At 39.3% G+C, this 17,347-nt stretch overlaps 1 protein-coding gene across 2 annotated transcripts in view; it reads right to left on the bottom strand.

The window, feature by feature from the left end:
• GPD1L (glycerol-3-phosphate dehydrogenase 1 like) overlaps positions 1–17,347 on the bottom strand; it is a 32,622-nt gene that overhangs the window by 4,701 nt on the left and 10,574 nt on the right. For both annotated transcript variants that reach the window (XM_034760844.1, XM_034760843.1), the window contains exons 4-7: positions 13,885–14,023; positions 12,596–12,708; positions 3,524–3,757; positions 2,790–2,896 (exon numbers count right to left, since the gene is read on the bottom strand). In XM_034760844.1, the coding sequence (XP_034616735.1) occupies positions 2,790–2,896; positions 3,524–3,757; positions 12,596–12,708; positions 13,885–14,023 (593 nt within the window). The remainder of the gene's footprint in view (positions 1–2,789; positions 2,897–3,523; positions 3,758–12,595; positions 12,709–13,884; positions 14,024–17,347) is intronic.

Raw genomic sequence — 17,347 nt, 5'->3', positions numbered from 1 at the left:
AGCAGAAAAATAAAAAAATAAAAAGTTATTTGAAGATGTCTAAGGGTAGGTCTACACTTACCCGGTAGTTTGGCGGCGAGCGATCGAACTTCTGGGTTCGACTTATCGTGTCTTGTCTGGACGCGATAAGTCGAACCCGGAAGTGCTCGCCGTCGACTGCGGTACGCTAGCTAGACGAGAGGAGTACCGCGGAGTCGACGGGGGAGCCTGCCTGCCGCATGTGGACCGAGGTAAGTTCGAACTAAGGTACTTTGAACTTCAGCTACATTATTCACGTAGCTGAAGTTGCGAACCTTAGTTCGAATTAGGGGGTTAGTGTAGACCTGGCTCTAAGAGAGCATTACAAATAGTAAGTATTGAAAGCAATTGTTCTAGACAGCTTTCTTCCCCCAACCAGCTTAATTGTGCATATATTGCAGAGATAGGATTTATGTGCCTTATTTTTAGAGCAAGTACTAAAACATTGAAAAGCGGATGGTGCATGAAAAAAATTGTACTTTAAAAACTGCCAAAAATAATTTTTAGAAGGGACTGCCAATCAACAAATGAAACTGTTCATTTTTGTGATTTTGCCTCATCCAAAAAAGGAAGAGATGAAGAAAACACATTCCAAGTTTTACTAAACACAGACTACATATGGCTTTAGGAATCAGGCACATGCAGAATCTCTTGAATAAATACCACCAGGATAACCTGCTTTGTTTTGTATCAGGAAATACTAAGTTACATGATTCTAGTTTACCACAAACTAGGTGTTACAAAGGAAAGAACCACAATATCAAAGCGAACATCCATGCTTCTGACCCTTCTATGAGATGAAAGCAGCCACTACATACAGCTGGTCAGTTAAACAGAATTTTAATAACAAGGCTCCCTTTCCTTGGAGATAAGCAACAAATTTTACCAGCAAGAAAGCTACTGGGTCGTCTCTCTGTTTACAGGGTTTATTAAGAAGCTCAGCTTTATATTTTAGTTTATTGTTTATTTACAGTTCTGCAATATTGTGAGTTAACATAGACCTTAAGTAAATGCCTGTTTATTAGTTTCGCTGTGAGAGTTATAATCTTATGCAGATAAGATATTTCCCTTTTGCATCAGGGAGTTCACTCTTCATTGCATTCCAATAACTTACCAGTGAGAACTAATGCATCACATACTGAAAAGAACCTGAAACTGAGTCCCTAACATTGCTCCAGAAGTACACCAACCAGTTTTGCAGGCAGGCTATTGGGGTAGTTGTGAATATGGATTAAATGGTGGAATTTTGCCTCAGAAGTTTTCAGTTCCTCTGTCGGCTAGCAAACACCAAAAACCAATATACAAGATGCTGTATTTTCCTTTTTGATTTGTCAAGGTGTATAAGCACTGAGCTGCCATCCTTTAGACATATCTTACAATTTTTGTATGCAGTTTCATCTAAGTGATTTGGAATAAGCGCTATTAAGCTGTACAAATCAATGGCCAAACAGCCGATGCAGAAACATATAGTACATTCCAGAGACTATAACCTAGACCAAGCATTGTTAAACGGATGCAGCTTTTCTCTCATGGCCTGACCCTGCAAGGTGCTGAACACCATCAACTCCTGGTGAAGTTGGTGGGAGGTGAGGGCACTTAGCAAGACCATGAAAGATGCTGAGCACCTCACAGGATCAGGCCCTGAGTTCAGAAGTATCCCTCCCACCAATCCTGCCCTGCCAATTTCAAAAAGATACTAAATTTGTCTTTATTTTTACTCTGTTAGTAGCCACAAATCTTAATTTCTGAATTATAACCAGCAGCAATTAATAGAACAATAGTCACCAGGACAATTATTCTAGGAAAGTCATCTGGAATGGCTACAAAATTTGTCAAAAAACTAAATACTTCCCTTATGAGAAACTCAAGATTATTCTGGGAAAAAAGTAAAAGAAAGTCAAAACTAGGCAAAGACAAATCAAACATGCCACTATGCTTCCTAGGCCATATCCCCTCAGATACTTGCACTCATGGCCCGATGCTGTCATCCACATTCTGCCTCTGTGGCATAGTCTTCCACCAACTTCTGACTCCATGGAAGCCCATTCATGGGAACTCCAACTCCCCCCTGGAACCCCCCCCCCCCCCCCCCAAAAAAAAAAACAACAAAAACCAAAAACCAAAAAAACCCACAACCCAACCAACCACTGCTTTTGGCTCTATTAAGTTATGCTGCTTTCTGGTCCGCATTGCATAACCCAACCCTGGAGTGTGTATAAGGAGGACAATCCAGGGGAAGCCGATGGGAGGGGAAGGGAATGGAAACAAGGCTCCTGCAAGAGTCATGCTGTTCAGAGGTAGACAAGAGCCAGTAGGAAAAGGCAGCAGAGCTTAGGCAAGGGGCATCCCTGAGATCTGTGCAGTAAGGAAGTAGAATTTCTATCTCCATGGGAATTTCCATGGGTGCACAACCATATGATTAGGACATTCCAAGTTAAAACCGAGGGTACCTCATCTCTCCTACATTACCTTATTCCTGCCTAGAGCAAAAGGGATCACCAAGAGATCTCTGAGTAAATGGAGGATTAAATTGCATAGCATTCAGTGTTTAAATATAGGCTCCCACTCCATTAGGTCTAGTATAGATATTAAAGTCACGTTAATCTAGCGGTTTTAAAATGTATGCATTTTGTTGGGGTTTAAGTCACTTTGTCAGCATTTTACCTTTTTGCTTTTATGTTCAGGAAACAGTCATCATGATCAAAAAGCTAAGCATTAAAAAATGGAGGGGAAAACAAAACAAAAGAAATGCTCCATATCCTCTTACTTACTTATCCACCATTCCTTTCTGCTTCAGGATACGATATACTTCTGCCGAAGTCTGTGGTCCCTGCAATTTCTGACCATTTAGCATTTCTTGCTCCAGTTCTTCAATGGACTTAATAGTATTTAAAAAAAAATAATAATAATTAAAAAAAATAGGTTAATCATAACAAGATTTTTTACCAACCTAAGAAACCATTTTGAAGAATATTATGAAGAATAAGAAGGTTATTAAACCCTGATAAGGGTCTTCTCCTCTGCTGCATGACCCCACTGCTTCAGCATGAGGAGACAGCTCCCAAAGTTTGCCCAGCTGACGGTGGTAGAACTGAAATCTTAAATGAACAGTCACTCAACATGAGTGTTAAGATGCGTGAAGACTTGATGGGAGAAGCTGGCTAGTGTCATTGCAGGATCCTAACACTTCCTCCAAAAGCAGCCTACGGTTTTCATAACAGTATTTACCTACATGCTTGTGTGTAAACTTCCTCTTTCCCCTACTCCCTACCTCCAGTTCTCCTTCTCTTTGGAACTGCCTCATTCATTCTAGCTTTGCAACATTGTCTCTATGGTAACACACTAAAGGACAAAAGGAGAGACAAGACTATATTAACGGATTACAATGTGACTAGTATAACTACAGTATTATATTAACAAGTCAGCACTGAACCTAGTGCTCCTATGACAGATTTCTGCAATGCTAGCCATCACACGGAGAGGAAGACAGGCCTTGGTACAATACCTTCCCAGTTTTAACAAATGCTTCAGCCACCCTTCGATTGCGGCCACCATAACACGTTGTGATCAGATCAGCGACTCCACAACTCTCCAGGAAAGTGGCAATAGACACCTGTCCCTTGCAAAAGATTTTTGCAAATGCAATCATCTCCATTAGGCCAAGTCGAATAACAGCAGCTTTGGTATTATCACCACAGCGAAGGCCATCACAAAATCCAGCTCCCACTGCCACGATGTTCTAATGAAAGGAGAAAAACAGTGGGAAGCAAATCAGCTTAGAGAACCTCTGAAGTCACAAAGGAAGAGAGTGCAAGTGTTCTGGTAAGAATTACATATACAAATACCTGCTCGCTTGTGTGAGATAGATGGCTGGATTAAGTACAAAAGCTAACACGAATACATTAAAGTTGAGAATACTATAAGGGAAGTCAAAAAACCAAGGAGCCAAATTCAGCCAAGCTAGTGCAGGGAGGTTTTGAACACACCCTTTTACACCAGTCAAAATGGGGGTCAACAACCTACACAGCTAGAGCCATCATTGTGCCCTAGAGTGCGTGTGTGTGATCACCCCATGCGGGGGAGATGGTGTTTGTGCTCCTGGACTCTGCTGATATTTCACTGGCAGCTGTTACATCCTTTTCTCCATTAGGAAATTCCAAGCTGCTGACTGGCTAATTCTACCTGCTTTTTGAACAGCACTGAGCCCTTTCACCTCCCCAGAAGGGGAAGCTGTAGCCACATTGCATTGCCAGAACCTGTCCCTCTTTCTGTCACCTTTTACATCCCTGCTCGCTGATACTAGCACAGGCTGCTGTTCTGACCAAACTAGAGACATTTTCGGGGGACGTGTGAGATGAATACATTTCCCAGGTGTACTGGTCACGTCTGACACTACTGTCTTCCTTGGAGACACAACAGCAAAGCACCAGGTTAAAGATGGATTCCAGTTCAGGTGACATGATCACGTCACTGCAAGACTTCATTACCAGCTTGCCAGCACACATATATACAGGAAGAGTCACAGGTAAAACACAGCCATCTGCAGACAATGGTCCTGGTTAATGGGAGTCATCAAGATTCCAAACCACCATTAATGGCCTACACTCTGCATAATTACAATAGGCCCTCAGAGTTATATTTTGTATTTCTAGTTTTAGATACAAGAGTGGTACATTTATACAAATAGGATGATCACACTCAGTAGATTATAAGCTTTGTAATGATACCTTACAAGAGACCTTTCGCATGAAGCATATCCCAGTTACATTATATTCACTTATCATATTTTTATAAAACCATATAGACTGCAACGTCACAGCTCCACCCCAAGGCTACGGGCTAAGCAGGACTTCCCCTGCAACTGGTCCTACTGGCTGCCAGGGATTACACCTTGGTGCTGGGTACAGGAGCTGGGAGCAGGAAAACTCTCTCTCCTGAGCTCTCATTTATCCTGCTGCTAGCACCCAGGCAGCATGAAAGCGAAAGGAAAAACAGCCTGTCTTGAATGCAGATGGCTGATGAATAAGAAAGGTTGGGGGCAGGACCTTAGGCAGAAATATCAAGCTTGGTTTCTTTTACAGTCCTCAGTGAAGAATAGAAGTGTACGAAGAAAGCTTGTTCATGACTTTAAGTTAGGAAGTTTAAAAGCATGCATGAAAATATTTGTTTTTTTGTGATATTCTATGTGGTTTGGGCAAAGGTGCTACTGGGGCCAACTTCTAGCTCAGGAGCTCTCAAATTTTTCTTAGTGTACTGAAACATGGTCCACAGCATGTCTTGTAGACACCTCCTTTCCTATTGCAGAACGCCTATATGGCAATTCCAGCAAGCGATATTGGGAAGCACTATGCACTTTCAGTTTTCTTTTAATATAAAACTTAGTTGCTGGATATATGAAGGAGAAGCTCTCACCAAGAGCAGCCAGGTGCTCCACCAATCACAATTGGAGAACCTCTGTTCTAGCTTAAAAGGTTGGAGACCATTAGAAGATCAGTTTAATGAAGATCTGTGCAAGACAAGAGAGTCTTATTTTGAAGACAAATAAATAAATAAATAAATAAATAAATAAATGCCACCACCACCTAGTACATGGTGCTTTTCATCAGTAGATCTCAAAGCACTTTACAAAAGGAGGTCAGTATCATCATCATTTTACAAATGGGGAAAACTGAGGCATGCAAAGGTGAATTGACTTTCTCAAGCCCACCCACTAGACCCAGTAGCAGCACCGGGAACAGAGTCCAGGTCCTCTGAGTCCCAAGTCCAATGCTCTGTCTACTAGGCCACACTCTCACTCCTTAATTTGTAACGGCAATGTTAACATACACTCTAGTGGTCCCTACTCTGATAGTTAAGATGCTCCTTTGCCTTTTGCTGCCATCAATAAACTCTTTTTTCCCTGTTGACAAGGTTCCATTAAATTATTTGACAGATGCAAGCTCCAGTACCATCTGCTGCCTATAAGATTTAATATACATGACGTTAATATGCAGCAGCACAGATATCCTGACCTCTATTATCACTAAAGCCCCTATATTTTCAGTTGCATGCATATCCATTACATTTGCAGGAACTCATATTTATGCACAATAGAAATGTGCCTATCTGTTTGCAAGCTCAAATACTCAATTTACCTATGCAAATACCTGTTTGTGTACACAGCTGTGGAGTTTTGGAGTCAAAGTGAGAGCAATTCTATTTTGCAGGTTCATGGTTTAAAAATGTTGTCTTAATGATGACTTGAAAATAAGAGCAACTCGATGCCCCAAGGTAGCCAAGCTAAAATGAATACATTAAATAACACTATTGAAAAGGGTTTTTTTTTTTTTTTTTTAAACAAACACTAAAATAGGTCACCTGTAGGTGACTCTGGGTCTCACTCCATGGTGGCACCTCAGCACACAGGAGCCAACAACTTAACTTTGAATACCACTACCTGCCAGCTATCTCAAGTAAGCAAGGAGGGCCAAGCAACTGGAGTGAATAAAAAAAAAAAAAAAAAAGGAGGAAGTGCTTCTGAATGAGTCTGCCCTGAGAGAGGTATCTTGAGTCTGAGATGAGAGGATCTAAGTGGTAGACAGAGCAGATCTAAGCTAGGACTGGACTTTAACAGACATCTAAGCAATACGATAATATAAAGTTGAAGCCCAAGAAGATGGTTGAGTTTTGATCCTACCCAGAGTTTAGGGACTGTTGTAGAACAGGTGGGAAAGTCATCTTCTCATAAGCAACTTAGTGTGATCACAGAGTCCTTCAGAAATGCAAATTTGATTATCATCAAAAGGCTATGCATATTGCGTATGCTATAGCTCCAGACTTTGATGACCATATGAGCATTTTGTAAATGAGGGTCAGTGCCAACAAAGAATAATTTAAAACTTGAAATCCAACATTGATTTTGACAGTAAGTTTATGGAGTCCCTCATCATGCTGATGCATACAGTTTCAGAGGTCTTTTTAAACCACACACTGTCCCTCCACAATTAATAGTTAAAGGAAAAGCAGAGTGTAATCCATGTAAGATTTCATGCCTTCATCTGTGCTGCAAACCTGAGATGGTGTCTAAGGATACTCGTACAAGTATTAGAGCCTGTTTTCCCTTCTGCTTACACATACTATTTTGCAGAAAGGAGTGAGACAACAGATATATGGAGTCGGGAAGGAAGGAGACCGGCCTGTTTTTTTTTTTGTTGTTTTTTTTTGTTTTTGCCTTCCTCTGCAGCATGGGGTACGGGTCACTTGCAGATTTAAACTAGTGCAAATGGGGAATTCTCTGTAACTTGAAGTCTTTAAACCATGACTTGAGGATTTCAGTAACTCAGCCAGAGGTTAGGGGTCTATTTCAGGAGTAGGTGAGGTTCTGTGCAATTTGCAGGAGGTCATACCAGATGACCACGATGGTTCCTTCTGGCCTTAAAACCTATGAGTCTAATTCTCAGTGCATTTCACAACAGGAACAATTACTGATGCAGAACAAACCGGTGGATACCTTGTTCACAAAACCAGCAAGCTATTGTTTACAGCCATTTCTAGCTCTCTCCCTGATACCACCAGATCCAGTGACAGAACTGCAGCTCACATTTCAAACACTCTGTGAGTTACCATTTCAGTGCTCTCAATCTTCTATACTTCCAAATATCTCCAGCCCATTGTCAGAGAAAACAAATACAGCAAGTGAAGTAGATATTCAGAACATGTGTCTGAACAGCAATACAGCAGATGTTCTTTCATGATCACCCAGCTGTGATAGCCATTTTTAGTCTTCATTTAAATGTGCTTCAGAACAATTTCAAATGTAAAAATATCAGTCAGAAGAATGCTATGTTCAAAACTCTCTTATTTTCTGTGTTCCTTTCAATCTTTAGGCAATCATCCATATTGAAATCATCCCTGCTTGGAGGAGTGAGGGAGGAGGAGAAAGGAATGAAACTAGTCCAGAGGTACAGCTGTATCATAATCTTCTATTGTATACCAGTATATTATGCAAGAAATAAAGCTGGAATATAATAAAGATCTTGTTTTCATATGTCTTTGTTTAAACTACGATGCAGAAACCAGAATCATGTAAACACCTCTCATACTCAAAAATAAATACTGTAGTTGCATTTTACTAATTCCTCCTCTAAAAGCAAGTATTGGGATGGAATATATGCCTTCTACTGTATTCAAGACTGCAGTTTGCAGTGGTACTGCAGACAATTAAAATAGGCACTGCTGCAGAAGTTAAGGTCAGAATCTCTCTTTATTTACAGCAGTACCCTCACAGTATAGCATGTTGTCCTCATGGATCACATAGTTTTCCCCCCTCACTTTTCAAAGAGTGAAATTACATAGCTCCAATTTTCATCAATTTACCATGATGTGATTCCCAATCATATTGAAGAGACAGGAAAACTCCTGAACAGATATTAAAAGCTAGCACACATTTGTACTCTAAAATATGATTATTTAAAAAACAGATATGACCAGGTTAATCATATCTTCAAAAACAAAACAAGAATTTTTTTTACTAAATTACCATTAATACAATTTTTAAAATTCTCTCTATTTTAAAGTAGCCTAGTTTACATTTCACTATCTGTTTTCCCCCCATTTTGCTTAGTATAGACAAGAAAAATAGGTTAGAAACTTGAAGTAAACTGGCTAGTCAATTTCACATTGAGGTTCTCAATGCACTAGCCCAAGAGAGCAATGTTTGAATTATGAACAGCTCAGGGAAGTGTTTACATACCCACAGTCAGGTTGGCACAAAACTTAGGTTTAAAGAAAGAAAGAAAAAAAAGAAAGTGCTTTGCATGACAGACCAAAAAAAAAAAAGTGTTGACCCAAATAAAGGTTTTCATGAAATTAACAAAATTACAATGAGTTTGTAAAAGAAAAAAAATGCATAAACACAAACATTTTTGTTTGCAATACAAATGTTAGCCTAGTAGATGAGAACCTGAAAGTAAAAGATGATTTGTCTATTTCCACTCACAAGAGGGACAGAACTTAACAGCACAAGTAAATTACATTTTTTTTTAAATTCTCAATTTTAATAATGTAATGTATTTTATAATATAGGCAAGATTGAAATCTACAGATGAAAGCGCTAGATATATTATTTGATTTATTAAAAACAGATGGGGCCAGATTTTCACTTGGTGTAGCTCCACTGATGTCAACTGAAATATGAAGATTTACACCACATGGGAATTACACCAGATTGGGCCATGTTTTTTAACCCAGCATGAACCCTTTATTAGTTTTAAACAACCCACTCTGTTTTTTATTTATTATTCCTTGAAAAGCTTCAGTTAATCTTTGATTTCCTGAAAAAGCTCTTCACAGGTGAATCTGGAAGTTGTTTTTGTTTGTTTAATTAGCAATATGCTGTGATCAACATCCACTGGGTTGTCTCCTCAGGGCAGAGTATTTTATCAATTCCTTTTTATGTTCTTTTAAAGAGTCAGCAGCATCAGACGCTAGTAGACTAGGCCTTTTAGACCCATAACCAGTGACTTTATCTGATGAGTAACAACATCTAAAATTCATTCACACCAGTATTCACAAACATTAATAAATAATAAATAATAATAATAAAGAACAGATCAAGAAAATATGAAGATTTAATCTTAGTGGCTATCCAGATTCAGAAGAGAAATGGTCTTAAATTCTTCAACACTTACAGATAGATGCTTATGTCTATATTAACTTGGACCTTCCAGCAACGAGCCAGCAGACATCCAAGTCCTACAGGAGTTGAGACACACCAATCTCAAGGTCCCTTTCACCTAGAGCTCACTCTCTGAGCTGAAGTCAAAACCCAACATTCACTGGCTTAAGTCCCACCTCTAATTCTGCCTCCAAGAGTTTTCGTGTTCCCAGAGAGTTCTTTCTTCCATAAGTATACAGGAATTAGAACTGGTCAGAAAATGTCAAAATGAAATTTCAACAAGCAAAACAAGCGAACAATCTAAATCTGTAATTTTTTTTCTGAGCAACTCTAACAGGATTGTGTGCAGGGGTGTTTTCCTGGTCACTTTGCATATCACCAGTAGAACATCTTAAAGCCATGGATAAACTAGGCCAGATTCTGATCTCAGTAACATCAGTATAAATTCAGAGTCACTGCAGTAAAGCCAGTGGAATAACTCCAGATTACGCTAACATAACGGAGATCAGAACCTAGCTCACCAGTCCATTACAGGCATCCTGCCAGTTACATAATTTCAAGCAGGATTTAAATATGCCAGATTCACAGCAAAAGCTATTTGAAAACCAGGCTCCTCGTCTCCTACAAATTACCTGAATGTAGTTTAAGATTCCATGATTTCCCCCACAACAACCTCAACCTGACTAACAGAACCAGAAACCAAAGAGCCCCTCAAGTAAAATAGAGTATTTCATGTAACTTTTACTAATCGTTACAGTGTTTATGCTGACTAGCACTACATATTACTTTATTATATTTGGGAGTCTTATTTTTCTTTTCAGTTATTTTCTGAAGCATCATAAATATAGCTTTACTAGTACATGACTGTGTTCAGTGAAATTGCTTCCCGTCACAAACATTAGAGAACACGAACTATTGTATAACTGGCCAAGCGCCCAAGCCATTAACTACATATATATATAACAATTTCCTGTAAATTAACCCGAAAAGAAAAAAAAATCAATAGGAATCATTTTAAGCTACACTTCACTTCCTATCGGTACAATTCAGTTACAAAAACAAAAGAAAAAACAGCTTTGTAGTTCTTTGAAAGAATAGAAAAATATTTGTTTTACTGTTCAGCAATTCTGCACAAACCTTATCCAATACAAGTTTGGAGAATACATGCACAAGATTTGTATACAACAATATAGTGCTTTACATCTTCAAAAGTGCTGCAACAACATTCACTATTTGAGAAGGACACACAGGTAATGAAAAAAAAAAAAAAGTCCCACTTCTTGTCCAAAAAATATTTATACCTACTACAGTTGCAACCATCATCTCAAATTACTACAGCTGGAAGGAATTAGAAGACATTCTCCATTTTTAGGTTTACTCTGTGCACATTTGACAGCACTTTATGCTTAGTCAGTTTACTTGTTTTCCTTATTGTTTGCATGGGTCTTTCACATAGCAAACAGGGGAGAAAAAAAGCATTTTAAAGAGTATGAAAATGGCAGCATAATGCAGACTCAAATCCAGTTCCTGAAGTTACTTTTAACGCATTTTTAAAAACTGTTGTGATTTCATGTTCATGGAGTCCCTTTACTACTTACTGCTCATTTCCCAGAAATGTATTTATTGCTATTCTCATTTGCAGATGGAGAAACTATGGCTCAGAGGGCCAAATTCACCATTGGTGTTATGTAGATGAAGTTCTAGCGAAGTCAATGACAACCTACCAGCTTATTCCTGTGGTGAAACTGGACAAGGGAGACTAAGGCTCCATCCATGCTTCTGAAACTACCTCTAACCTGATAGGATGAAAATAGCAATTCACAGGATTTCTCAGCAAGCGCCAGGCTTTATCAGAATAAGCCAGAATTAGGTACCATAAGCAAAAACAGGGATAAAAAGGAAATTCCCAGTCTAGTGTTCACCCAGACTTTGGTATCTGGGCACAGGGCCTTGCCATTCTCTCTCTCCTCTCCAGGATCCCTTATACCGCTTCACTGCAGTACCTACTTAAGGGAAGAGGAATGTAAATCTCGAGTTAACACCTAACCAGGCAGTGTCTGACTAGACTGCTCTCTGCCTCTCTGTTTTTCAAAGCCATTCCAGCCTGCACAGTTGAGCGAATTGTATAGATGGGACATAACTTTGCTAAAACACCTGGCCTGGGATAAGTCTTTAAAAAACTGTTTTAGCAGAGTTGTGTCCCACCTATACGGTCGGTAAAACCGTGCCAGTAGAAGCGGCTTCTATAAACAAATGAGATAGGGAGCAAGGGAACTATGTGGTTTCCAGTGCAAAAAAGGTTAACTTCAGCGTCCCATTCCTCTCCCCTTGCATAGGGGCTGCTGTACACACAGGCCTTGCCCAGAGGCTGGAATGGATTTTAAAAGCGTTTCAGGAGTGTAGATGCAACCAGGAGCGGTGCCAGGGTTTTTGCTGCCCTAGGTGGCAGCACTCCTCCCCAGAGCGAGTGAAGGACCCGCTGCCGAAGCGCCCCAAAGACGCAGAGCGGAAGGACCCCCGCCGCCAAATTGCCTCCGAGGACGGCAAAATGCCGCCCCCCAAATCCTGCCGCCCTAGGCGACTGCCTAGGGTCGCCTAGTGGAAGTGCCAGCCCTGGATGCAACATACTTGCTCTGTGGCTTCATGCAAGTTAAGTGGCAGAGGTAGGAACAGAACTCAGGATATCTTGATGCAGAGCTCCATGCACTATCAACATGCCTCTCTTCAGTTTTATGTCTAGTATTTGCAGAGTTGTGTGTTCAATTATTTTAGTTTTAAAGCATGTATTTTTTATATTTTAGAGAGAGAGAGAAAAACACACAGATAGACAACCTTTTAGGGGTAAATACTCTCCCCTTCTCCCCCCCCACCCCCCATCATCTCCCTTCCCCAGTCATAAAAATTCAGCACGGCTAACTGTACCTTAAGAGCGCCACAAAGCTCAACAGTATCTGCATCGTCTACTACAGTTATTCGGAAGTTTGGCGTCTGCAGGAGTTCTTTGAAAAGAAGGCCATTCTCCAGGATTTTACTGCCTGTTGGGGGAGGGAGGTGGAAGGGAGAAAGCAAGCAATGAATAATGTATTCATTTATTATGCTGTCTTTTTAGGGCAAGGCATAATACTTCAAAGCAGGAGTTAGATTGTTTTTCCCCATTTCCCCTCCCTCCAACCAAGATAGTTCTTAACATGGAGACATTTACCAGTAGTCTAAGAGCTCAGAATAGACAGAAGAACAATCATATAACTTCACCACCACTTCCTTTTTGTTTAAATCCATTTCCCTTGTTTTCTTATTATTTAAATAATTAAAATTGGTTTAAAAAAAAATCTGTCCAAGTTATCTTCTCAGCAGCTGCAATTCTATGAAGTACTTTAAGCACACGTTCATACCTACTGGTAAAACAAGTCACAGATACCTTATTAACGCAGCAAGCTAATGTTGCCCTGAAAAAGAAGTGTCTGTCAACATTTTAAATTAAATCAACCATCTAAAATAATTATATGCAAGAGATGTTAACGTGACACTAAGCTCACAAAGCTAACTACACAAAAGTAAAAAAAAAATTTATGGTCTAACAACATTAACTCCCTCAGATTGCACACAGCTGTATATATTTGAATGCACATGTGAGACTTTGTGAAATCTCTCCAGCCTTAGATGGGTGCAGAGAAATCTGTGCTAGTAATTCCAATTGCAGGATCAAGGCCAACACCCGCAGTTTGGAAGAATTAGTTACGATGAAAACCTACAAAGGATACAATAGCACCCTTAAAAAGTTATAAATATGGAAAGAGAGAGAGTTTCACAAGCTTCAACACCTGTACTAAAAAACATCTAATCACTTGATATTAGACTATGTAGCAACCTATGTAGCAAAATGTTCTGCACAACAGTGGCATGGCTACTTTATCAGTATTAAACAGTATAATTGTTATTTTGTGGGTTGGTAATTATTTCATTGTAAAAGAAATAAGAGTTGGCTCTGAAGACACAATCCTAATGAGATTTCATAATCTCTCCTCCCAATGCCTTACTGCTACATTTGGAAGTGCAAACATTATAGGAAGTTCAGAAATTAAATATGAAAGACTTAGCAGCTTCTGATAATGATTGATTAAAGCTGGCAACGGTGATGTTCAAATTATTCAATGTGGAGTTTTGAGCATAGACATCGATATTTTAAACATTTTAATTACACAGAATGTTACCTATTGTGGTTTCACAGAACTTCTCTGCCGCTACCTCATTGGCAATGTTAGCTCCCATCAGCACACTGATGTCTATTCCCATTTTCTCTCGAATAATGTCAGAAATCAGTTTGAGTCCCTCTGGGCCTTCATCTATTCCCTGCAGCCAACATTAAAGTGAATTACTGAACAGGCATTAGACAGAATAGACTGCGTCACAATTATCCTTCCTGGGTGGAAGCCACAATAAAGTTTATCCAGTTAGTGACAGAAGATAGTGGACTTGCTACCATTGAGATAAGCCACACAGACACATCTGGCTATACAGCCTTGCCTCTACTGTGACCTTTTATGAGGTCTTCCTCTGATACAAAATTGCACTTAAAAATTAGGAATTAGCTACCAATATCTAGATGATGACAACAGGGTTTATTTTGTGCTAAATAAAGGGCACAATCCTGTAAGGTGCTGCAAGTTCATCTCCTCTGGGAACAGATCCTCAGATGTAAATGAATGTTCCCCTACTGAAGTCAATGGAGCGACACTGATTTCCACCTGTTCAGGAGCTGGCCCACTGACCTCAGTAGAAAACAACGAGGCCCAGAAACTCATAGGATTGGATTTTAATATTTGTATGTAATATTTTGTGGGGAAAACACTCAAACTGAAATATCATAGAGAAATTGCTTCATGTTTAATGACAGCAACGGCTTACTAGTCAATCAGAGTTCTAGTCATCTTGAACACTACTACAAAGTGAAAAGCCCATTTGTAGATATGGAAGAAGCTGACTAATAATACTTTTACTCTTAGGTAGCATTTTTCATCTATCGATTTCAAAGTGCTTTACTGAAATATCATTATCCCTGTTCTCCAGAGATAGAGAAATTGGGGCAGAGAGAGACTGAAGTGCCTTGAGTAGATCAGTGCCACAGTGGAGAATAGAATCCAGAACTCCTGACTGCTTATGCCTTTTTCAAGGAACTGCAGTACCTCCTTCGTCCAAAGCTATTTCTCCCATGGAACCAAAATGTGGTGAATTAACTGTGCTTTTCCCCTCTATAGAAGCACAAGGCTCAAAACTGTCCACCTCCTTCCCAAAAGTATAAATATTTAGGAGGTTATAGAAACATTTTCTTTGTAAAGCCTTATTTTTAAACAGTTTCTCATACTTAGCACACAGAAGACCATCACTTTGAACTACACCATGGCCTTTTTTTAAGTATAAAAAGGCATTGCTGAAATCCATTAAACTTTATATAAGCCACAGAAGACATTCCTGGCTGGCAGAGTTTTGCATTCCTAAGGCTCAAAAAATGGTTTATTTTTAAAAACACTGCACAACTAAGAGACATTGTGAGACACACACGTATGAAACCAGCCAATTAAAACGTAAGTCAATTACTATACTGTTGCATTACTTTTTTCACTCTCATGCTCTCACTTAACATCTTTGTGGACCATATTGTACAGTGATGAGAATATGAAAGAATGCTCATGTATGTGTTATTTTTTAACAGCTCCAAAGATGTCTTGACAGTCTATTTATTAGGTCCCCGAACAGGCAATTAACCAACAGCTGCCATTCAGTCTCTTTAAAAGGCATTTGGAACAACTACCTAGATATGAATTTGCGAACTTGAATGAATAACCTGCATTGAGAGAGATCACATGTGACTGGATACTAAATCCAGACCTGCCGTGGACTTCTGCTGAAGTCAAAGGGAGCTGCACCTACTTCTATGCGGGCTGAAGTTGATCTTAAAAGAAGCAGGAACCCAGGTGGATCTGACCTGATAACTTTCACAGTGTAGGGGTATTCCCCATGTGGTGTAGAGCCAATGTAATGGCTCCCAACATAGGCCAGGGCAATAGATCTAGATGCTGCAATGGTCAGCAGAAGCAACTAGGTGTAAATTAGAACAACCCAAAGGCTGGCCAGAGAAGCTTTCAAATTGCTTTTCACTCCTATGCTCTTCTTGAACTGCAATGCTAAAAAAGCAAGTTGGATTCCATTTCCTCTTATTATTCAACACAAACATTTACTGAGTTCCAGTCATTTACCCTGTCATAATCAATTTAAGGCAACATGATTACAGATGCATCATTCAGGGCCTCGTCCAGCATTCACCAAAGACCCAGATTTATTTTCACATATTAGGTTGAATTTGCAGGTCTGGCAGTTAAACATACACCTTTTATTTGTAAAGAGAATATACTGCATATAGAAATCAGACAGAGAGAGGAGCCCACCAATGCCATTTTACATAGCCCTCTTTCAGAGCGGAACTACACTAACTACAGCATTTGTTACCCATGGCCACGCTAAATGTACTTGCATAGTGATATAAATAGAGCAAGTGTGTGTATGCATGCACGCACGTGCATGTGCTTAGAAATAAAAAAATCCTCCATTACTTATGAATGGTGAGATGATTCCATTCTCACATGCTCTTTTGTTACTGAGATCAGATCTCTGCCCCTTTGTACAGATTTTTGTCCCATTGACAGAAAGTGGAAATAGGTAGTTTGCACACAGTTGCAACTGAATTAAAAAAAAAAAAAAAAAAAGTTTGCACCATTTCTTTAAAGAGAGCACCTACTGGACCACAGAAGCAGCTTAACAATGGGAAGTTGTCTGGTAACCAGTTCTGGCTTGTGTAAGAGATGTCATCCAACATTATATTAAATATTCAAACTAAGAATATACTAATGTTTATGGAAGAAAATAGAAAGTGTTTTCCCTTGCATAAATAAATACTTTTTTCTTTGCATAATTTTACCAGTGCATTAAATATTTATTCTTTACATAAATATAGTCAATAACCATCAAGAATTTAAACTGTATTTTTAAAGAAATAAAGACCCAGTTTCTGATCCAAATCTGATCACAGTAACCAGCCACAGTAACCAGACATTTAGAGTTATTCTGGTTTCACATTGACATAAATGACATCATGGTAAACATACAGGCCAGAATAAGTTAAGGAAGAATCAATTACATTTCTCTCAAGAGTTTAAGAAAAAGAGTGAAGGAACATGTCCTCAATTCTGTTGGTGTAGGCTACTTGGTGCCTTCAAAATGTTCAGTCTGGGATTTTATTTTCATCTCAGATAGCCAGATGGCTGACATGGAAGTTTTCGTCGCTATATATTTATTGCTTTCAACACTATGCCAGAATCATGTGCCCTGTTTCTTTCATCCTTCAATTCAATGAATGTATAACCAAAAATTGATCTGTAAAGTACAACACCTGAACTAGAGCAGTGTTACCTTTTAATAAAATTCAAGCTTTCAAGACAAAATCCCTTCGATAGGGCAGCACTGACAAAAACAAGATTCAATGGTTTCAGCTAAACTAAAGAGAGACAAATTTATTTAAAAAATAAAAATGAAAGATCTGGAGGGTGAACCTGTGCCAGGAATGAGAACAGACAGGGGAACTTGTGCCGAGAAAATAAAGCACTCCCACCCTCAACCAAA

The sequence above is a fragment of the Trachemys scripta genome, chromosome 2, assembly GCF_013100865.1.
Source record: "Trachemys scripta elegans isolate TJP31775 chromosome 2, CAS_Tse_1.0, whole genome shotgun sequence".
In the NCBI taxonomy this organism is placed as follows: domain Eukaryota; kingdom Metazoa; phylum Chordata; order Testudines; family Emydidae; genus Trachemys; species Trachemys scripta.
Note: the sequence above shows the minus strand (reverse complement) of the source record. Positions and strands in the feature narration are given on the sequence as shown.